Source organism: Dipteris shenzhenensis, chromosome 30 (assembly GCF_047967505.1).
Source record: "Dipteris shenzhenensis isolate YYH24624 ecotype China chromosome 30, Dip_SZ_1.0, whole genome shotgun sequence".
NCBI lineage: Eukaryota > Viridiplantae > Streptophyta > Polypodiopsida > Gleicheniales > Dipteridaceae > Dipteris > Dipteris shenzhenensis.
The window spans coordinates 39,068,260-39,076,903 of NC_141625.1; the positions used below are offsets into that span (position 1 = coordinate 39,068,260).

An 8,644-nucleotide genomic window follows, 5' to 3' on the forward strand; every position below is an offset into this window, starting at 1 on the left:
ACTTCTCCACGACATCATTTAGCTTCAACCAGAAAATCATATGAGCCTCAACGTCCTCCTCTTTCATCTCGCACATGGCAACAATCATCAACTCTTGGACGCTGAATCATACAACTAAAGTTAGGCATAAGCATCATCCTTTCGGTACTAGAGGGAATGTAGGAATACTAGCATTCGCCTTACCTCGGATCATATACATGAGCAGCCATCATTGTCCACCTGCATATGTGCCGTGCATGGTCAAAACATACCCAGCTATTTCATAGATCTCCACCACCAGTGCGGCAAATGCAATTCACCAGATCTACCTCTGAACCAGGCCTTATTGTCAACATCTTGAAGATAAAGCATCTGCTTTCATCATCAACCGCTTGACTAGGGAAGAGGCTCCCATGGAAAAATCTGTGAGCACATCTTTGCTTCAACTTCAAGAGCATGGACTCCATGCCTTCATCACTTTCAGCGTGAGCACCGCATACCATATGCTTGAACCTGAGCCAGGTTGTCCATTCGACTACGTGTTATGTTGCTTCTAAGAATGCAAAGAAAATACATTTGTGTGTAGTTGCCATTGGGTTGGCCTTGTATGGTTTACCTGTGCCTTTCGACAAGAGGCTCCAACTCCTCAAGCATTGCCATCAACTCATTATCCGTAAGGGAGATGCCTGGGTCGCGGATGAGGGCACTTGAGACTTTTTTTTGTGACTACCATTTGTAGGTGTTTGGGACTTGCTGCAATAAAGTCCTTCACCATCTCTTCGACCGTGCACCTAAGGTCTTTTACGTGGGCTCTACAGGTACCTCTTTGCACCTCGTGATTATGCGCACCCACATGGAAAAAGAGTCTTGTCATTTTGGGCCCCGCCATCACGTGTCACAGTAGGTGTGTGGGGGAACTAGAGTGTATAAAATCCCTTTGCTCCAGTAGGTCAATTAATAGATTGTCGAACCGTACTGCATGGATAGGTCGGTCCATAGCACACCCATTGCCAAGAAATTGAGTTAGAGAATGTTGACTATGTCTCTTTGATTGCATGTTATAATATTCTCTCGTTTGGTGTAAGAAAAATGAACAACATTCCGATTGTTGGAATGTCTGCTACTGGCTTGGGAACCTTGACTTGTTTCTTTTGCAAAAGGTCCCCCATTCTTTTGAAGCAATGCGAATGTGTACTTTGCTCCATGCCGTCCATTGCACTCGCTCCATGCGGTGTGGGTGGCAGTTCGAATGCAACATTCCTATTGTACGTTGTCGGAACTTACATCAACTTCTCCACTATGGTTGAATTGTGCAACAGTTGATGAAGCAGTCAATGACGTGCCCAAGAAGACCTGATGTATGACGACATGCTAATAATGATTGCTTGAGGACCCTCCATTGTGACTATTGTATCATTGTCATCATCGATCAGTACTGTGCCATGGCCTCCTAATGGTTGTTTAGCATGGCTTGGACTCGGCCTCGAGCTTGGGCTTCCTGGGCTAGCCATGAGATCTATTGTGGGTGTAGCTTGTGCAATGGTTGCCTTCCCTCGCGCTAGAATGATGGGTTCGTGCTTTACTTTTGCTCTACATTCAACTCCTAGAGCCACGTTGGTCCTTTTGATTGACAACATCTTCGACATTATGCATCCAAGCCATTTCTCCTTTGTTTCAGGGGACACCAACATAGCTAATGTCTCCCTCTTTGTAGCTGTGTACCCCTTTCACTTTATGTAGGCCATTTCTTAGGTTAGAGAGCATCGCCTCTTGGGTGTGCATTTCCCAAGGTGTTGGTAGGGTTGTTACTCTACAAACTTTAGGGTGCAGGCTAAAGCTTGTGAAGACTCGAGATTGGTAATCCCCCGAATGGCCTGATGTTGTTACCTCGAATGCTCTTACCAATTGTGACACCACAACTCATGTTCTTTGCTCCGATGGCAGTGATCGAATGTGTGCATCTGCGACCGCCTGCTATATTGCGAATTGGAGAAGCTAATGCGCCAAAGCAACATGAATTTCCTTGCCTTACTTAATAGAATCAGAGTTGCCTCATAGACTGATGCTAACCTTCACCTCCTACACAATGTCCACCTCAGGGAGCCACCCCAAAAGCGCACTGTCCACACCTTTTGTACACAAACGCTTCCAAGGATAAGCACGATTAGTATGTCTTTGACACTCTTAAAATGCATCCCCATGTATTGAAAGCGAAAGACATCATGCAAAAATCATCCAGAGTAAATCAATAAGCATCCCGACAAACACCAGAAGCAGAGTTAGACTACACAAGGAATTGTAACCAAAACCGGGGATGCTCATAGAAATATGCTCTGCGTAGGTTGGAGTCGGGGAACCTGAACAGAAATGATGGGATAGTGGATGGGGGAGATGGAGTCTTCAAAGATAGTAAGCCATAAGTCCTTTGAATGACCCAAGATAGGCACGCAAAAACGTTCCAACTTCCAACAACAAGTTCCTGTACAAAAGCGACACACCAAAGCAACAAGTCATAAGTGAGTTTCAAGTTGGGAAGAACCGCCTCAACACTATTTCACGGAAGCAGTGCTCAGTTCAACCTGCTGCGCTGTTCGAACGGCACACCACTCGCAAGGGCTCACAATGGACTTGATCGAGTTCGATCCTTCCAATATATAACAACATATGGCCTTGTTTACATATGGACCATTCTCTGCCTCCAGGAAACAAGAAACAATGAAAGACCTAGCGTGCATCTCCCAGGATTGCAGCACATTTCCATCAACTACGGGCTCGACATTGCCACGTACTATAACCTCGGCATCGACCTTCTCTACCCGTAAAGAACTTTCTCCGAAGGCTGTGAGTGTTTCCTTTGCATCTTCAATACGTTACGACACGAACAAATCGCTATCTCAATTTATATAAATTGCCGAGTGCCAAGACAATAACCTTGCTTCAGGCCCTTCACAATATGCTCCAGCTCATTCCACCCACGACTCCAACCTACGCAGTAGGAGACTTCCTCCACAAGTGTGGCAAACCTACAAGACTTAATGTCTCATCACAATCTGCAGCAAGTAGTGACCCTACCCACAACGATCTATGGATCCACTTTTGACCACGTATGGACCAACACAAAATACTCCCAGACGAAGAATATGTACAAACTTAGTGTGTTGGCAGGCCTGTTGAATTAAATTCAGCTTGTTGAAAAATTAGCCTAACATGGCATGAGTCTAGCTCTGGTTTGACATTCTCAAGATTTCTGAACTTAGAACCATCTGTAAGTAATTGATGTCAGTTCTGTTTAGTTGGAGGAGTATTGCAAATTGTTCACTGTTACAATTTCGGGGCTTTGCTTATGGCAATACAAAGACGAGGTCCTTTATTCACAAGACTCGACGGAGCCAGGCATTCCGTTCAGGACAAAAGCACTGGAAGAAAATCTTCAAGTACAGGTGAATTTATAGATTACAACAGGATGTTCCTGTGCAACCAACAAATTCTTATGCAAAAACTTCAATCGTTCAAGTCTACAAGATTGGGTCTTACCTGTGGCATTCAACACAACAAATCTACATTGCTGCCTTGGGCTGACACAAGAAGATGACCTACCATATCACAGCTGAAGCGTCAACATCGATTTGCGCTCAGTTTTGTACTAATGCTATTTTGCTCGTCCTAGAAGGGCAGTGATCACAATGCACATTGAATATTCTTAAGGCCATAACGAGCGACATAATGATGGGGATCGGCTTTCAAAAAAGGATTCAGAAACGAGAACACTCCTTTTCAATCTCCAAACGTGCAAGGTATGCTGATAGTTTCTTCAGGAGGCGGTCCAGCAGTGCACGCACATTGCCCCATAAGAACAAATCACAAGCACAACCTTTTCTTGGCAATTCTATGTATGAGAGGCTTACGAGTTCATGCAACATTCTTCCACTTGAAAGAGAGCACTAAGGCACGTGATGCAAGCGTAGATGTCTACCTTGCAAGTGGTTTGAGACCTATAGGAGGAAATGCTCAGTCATTGCTGTTTATGCAAACATGGAATCATTGTAAACAATTGGCCATTCGCTGCCTTGAGGAAGCACTTGGAACAGAACCTGAACCATGCAAGGGTTGTAGGAAAATGGACATGTTCTGTGAAACCCGTTCACGTCAAACAATGGCAAGCATCACGAAAGGAGAGATTGGATCTGCTGGACCATCCTGACCTTCAGGTGGATATTGCTACCTTAGCTTCTTTGTTGAGTTTCTGTAGAAATACAAAGGCCCTATCTGATGGAAGGCATGTCCACAGTCAGATGATAAAAATTGGACTTGAGAGAAACCTATCTCTAGGGAGCCTTCTAGTTCAACTGTATGGAAAGTGTGCAGCTCTGGAAGATGCACTGGCATTATTTGCCAAAATGCATCAGAGAAACGTATATCTGTGGAATTTTATGATTAAAGCATGTGCTGAACATGGGAAACGCAAGAAGGTTTTCCAACTCTTAGACACGATGAAGCAGGATGGGATTAACCCAGATAAGATGACCTTCGTCTGTGTTCTTAGTGTCTGTGCTAGCCATGCAGCACTAGTCGAAGGCAGGTGGGTTCACACCCGTATACAGGACAGAGAACTGGAGTCAGACATTGTTGTCGGAACTGCCCTTGTAAACATGTACGGAAAGTGTGGCAGCCTTGAGGATGCACACAAAATATTTCTAAAAATGCCTGAAAGAGATGTGGTTACTTGGACTACTATGATTTCACTGTTTACTCAGTATGGGAAACCCTGGCAAGCCTTTGAACTCTTTGACCAAATGCAGCAGGATGGAGTAAAACCAGACAAGTTTACTTTTGTCAGCATTCTTGATGCATGTGTCCACCATGCAGCACTCGCCAAAGGTATGCAGGTTCACAAACAGATCCAAGACACAGGGTTTGAACTAGATGTTGCTGTTGGAAGTGCCCTTGTCAACATGTATGGTAAGTGTGGCAGCTTGAAGGATGCATGGAACGTGTTTGACAAAATGCCCAAGCGGAACACATTTTCGTGGACTGCCATGATTACAGCAGTTACTCAATATGGTGAGGGAAAAGAGGCCCTTGATTTGTTCAATCAGATGCAACAACAAGGAGTAACTCCAGATAAGATCACTTTTATCAGCATTCTTGATGCCTGCTCCACTCATGCAACGTTCACTGAAAGTAAGCAGATGCATAGGCACATTGTTTACAATGGCTATGAGTCAGATGTTGTCGTCGGGACTGCCCTTGTCAGTATGTATGGAAAATATGGCAGTCTGGAAGATGCACAGAAGATATTCGACAAAATCTTACAGCGGGATGTTGTTTCATGGAACACTATGTTGTCCGTCTATGTGCAGCAAGGCCAACACAAGAATGCTCTCGAACTGTTCACGCAAATGCAGCAGGAAATGGTGCCAGACAGGGTGACATTCCTTAGCATTCTTGCTGCATGTACCACCCTTGCTGACTGCAAGAATTTACACGCGCATATCCTGGACAGTGACCTTGAGTCAGACATTGCTGTAGGAACTGCTCTTGTCAATATGTATGGCAAATGTGGGAGCTTGGAGGACTCAAGGAGGATGTTCAGCAAAATGTTGAAGCGGGATCTGCTTTCTTGGAATTCCATGATTGCAGTGTATGCCTGTCATGGGCATAGTGAAGAGGTGTTTTCCCTTGTAACACAAATGCAGAGGGATGGATGTCTGCCAGACAGTACCACCTTTGTTAGTATTCTTGCTTCATACTCCGATCCAGAAATGCTAGCTGACTGCAAGCAGATGCATTCTTGCATCCTGGATAGAGGATTTGACTCAGATGTGGTTGTCAGCAATGCTCTTATTAATAGCTACAGTAAGTGTGGAAGTGCTGAGGACGCTTGGATTGTGTTCAATCAAATGCCTGAGCGCGATGTTGTTTCTTGGACAACCATGATTGCAGCATATGCCAAACAAAAACGGTTCAAGGAAGCCATCCAGCTTTTTGACCAATTACAGATGCAAGGATTTCTGCCGGACAAAGTCACCTTTCTGAGCATTCTCACTGTATGTGCCAGCCAGGCAGCACTAGTGGAAGGTGAGTGGATACACTTCTGCATCATGAATCATGGATTGGAGTCAGACATTGTCCTTGGAACTGCTCTTGTCAACTTTTATGGAAAGTGTGGTTGTGTGACGGATGCAGGGAGGATATTTGACAAAATGGTGGAGAGGGACTTGTTGTCCTGGACTGCCATGATTGCGGTGTATGCCCAAGATGGGCAAGATAAAGAGGTTATGTATCTTTTTGATCAAATGCAGTTGGAAGGATTCTTGCCTGATAAGGTCAGCTCTGTCAACATTCTTGCTGCATGTGCCAGCCAAAGAAAGCTCATTAAAGGGATGAAGATTCATGTCCATGGCCTGGACTCTGGATTTGAGTCAGATGTCATGGTAGGGACTGCTCTTTTGAACATGTATGGAAAGTGTGGCAGCCTGGACGACGCACGACGGATATTCATAAAAATGCCTGAAAGGACTGTGGTTTCATGGAATGCTATGATTGCGGTATATGCTGAGCATGGACAGGGTGAAGAGGCACTAAAAATATATCACCAAATGCAACAGGAAGGGTTACTGGGAGACAGTATCACCTTGATTAGCATTCTTCTTGCATGTGCCTGCCAGGGAGCCCAAACTGATGGTCAACAGGTGCATGTCTGCATTTCGGAAAGCAGACTTGAAGCAGATCTTCTCGTGGGGACTGCTCTTGTGAACATGTATGCCAAGTCTGCTAGCCTAAAGGATGCACGGAGAATCTTTGACAGGATGCCAAATCGGGATGTTGTTTCATGGAATGCCATGATTGCAGGGTATGGTCAGCATGGCGAAGGAAAGGAGGCCCTCAAGCTCTTTGAACAAATGCTTTGTGAAAAAGTACAGCCAGATGAGATAACTTTCATCACTGTCCTTGCTGGGTGTAGCCATTCGGGTCTTGTTGACGAATGTCGTCATTGCTTTGCGTCGATGTTCCAAGACCATGGCATGTCACCTAATTTGGAGCATTATGTCTGTGTAATTGACTTGCTTGGGAGGGCAGGGCAGCTAGATGAGGCAGAGAAGCTTATTAACAGCTTACCTCTTCAACCTACAGTTGTGCCATTCATGGCATTGCTTGGTTCTTGTAGATATAATAGAGATATGAAGCGTGGAGAACATGCTGCAAACCAGGTGCTCGAACTGGACCCAGAAAACGCAGCACCATATTTGTTGTTGTCAAATATTTATGCTACAGGTGACAGAGGGAACGATGAAGCAAAGTTTTTAAATCAGATGTGGGACAACGTTATGAAAGACAAGCCACAAAGTTATTTGGCTGAGATAAAGCGAAGGGTGAATGCACTTCTTGTAAAAGACCAATTACGCTGTCAAAGTCAGCAAATACTTGCTGAGTTCCAATTGATTAATGAATGAGAGACCTCCACTCAGTCATGAATAATTTTACCTGGATCAGAGGGGTGAGGGGTGAACAAGTCTAAGTTTGGCAGTCAGGCTGAGAACCTAAAACTAAGCATACCTATGACAATACTTTTAGGTGTGTGTATTGGCAATGTGAAGACAGATATGATGCATGATACTACAGTACTCTACTGTAAACTTTAAAGGCCCCTTTTTAATTACACTGCATGGATCATAGTTGGCTCCAGAGAAGTAAATACATTGCATCCAAAGCAAGTAGTGCTCTGCATGCAAAGTGGCCAACTAGCTGCTGGGGTGGCTAAGGAAATGCCAGAGAGAAGAATGCAAGAGACGGCTTTTCTGTGGTGTTTGGAAATTAAGTGCTTTTCTAGAGCCAATGATTTTAAGGCCTCCTGAAAGATTCGAAGGATTAAAAACGTGGAGGGTCCTTATGCAGTAAAATGATACAAAGGGACTTTTCAGCCTGATCATGATATGCTGAGGGCCTAGTGACATAGTGAATTTCTTCTCTATCAGCACTGCTGTTTGATGGATGCAGGTATCGATGCCTTTGCTGTGTGTGCTCTTTCTATGGAACAAACTCTAGGAGCTGTAGAGGTGGTTTGGTGCATGATGATTAGATACTTCCACTTACAGCATGTGCATTGGCACACATCAACATGTTGGAAGTTACTTCCCCACCTGTGAGGACAGGGGCAGTACACGAGTAGAGTATGGGTAGGAGACTGATTTGCATGCCCTAAAATTATGGGGCTGTGTTCCAGTACCTGATGCTGACAAACGGTGGCAGTGTTTGGACAGTATATGGGCCAAGGCGTGGCCGGCACAACATATAGGCCGGAGGTTGGCCACTCTAGGTCTGGGCAGACCTGATCAGCCTGCTGGTTGGGCAGGACAACAAGTTGGTTCTGTACAGAACATGGTCAGCCCTACCTGGGTCAGCCTGTTCCTACAGCCAGTCAGCCATATGAGGGGCAGATCTGCTCCTATAAATGGAGGCCTTTTGGCCTGATCCATCATTTCACTGAAAGCCCTTAAGGCAACACACGTGTAGATCAGACCTCGCTTGTGCTTAGTTTGTCATACAAATGACGATTCAAAGGTTGAGCTGTTACTTGGTTAGATTAGAATTCTAGATTCTTAATTTTCTCAAGAAGAAACCACGAAGCAGGCCAAGCTAAATTTTGCATTTTTATTACTCAGTG

At 44.8% G+C, this 8,644-nt stretch overlaps 1 protein-coding gene across 1 annotated transcript; it reads left to right on the forward strand.

Annotated features, from left to right (window-relative positions):
• Window positions 1–2,588: 2,588 nt before the first annotated feature.
• LOC147882089 (pentatricopeptide repeat-containing protein At5g27110-like) lies at window positions 2,589–7,626 on the forward strand. The gene has a single exon (XM_087402109.1). It carries the CDS (start codon window positions 3,984–3,986, stop codon window positions 7,431–7,433), a length of 3,450 nt encoding a protein of 1,149 aa, XP_087258235.1. The 5' UTR covers window positions 2,589–3,983; the 3' UTR covers window positions 7,434–7,626.
• The last annotated feature ends 1,018 nt before the right edge of the window (window positions 7,627–8,644 follow it).

Excerpts from the sequence above, each read along its gene's own strand:
- LOC147882089 (XM_087402109.1), top strand. The coding sequence starts at position 3,984 with ATGCTCAGTCATTGCTGTTTATGCAAACATGGAATCATTGTAAACAAT.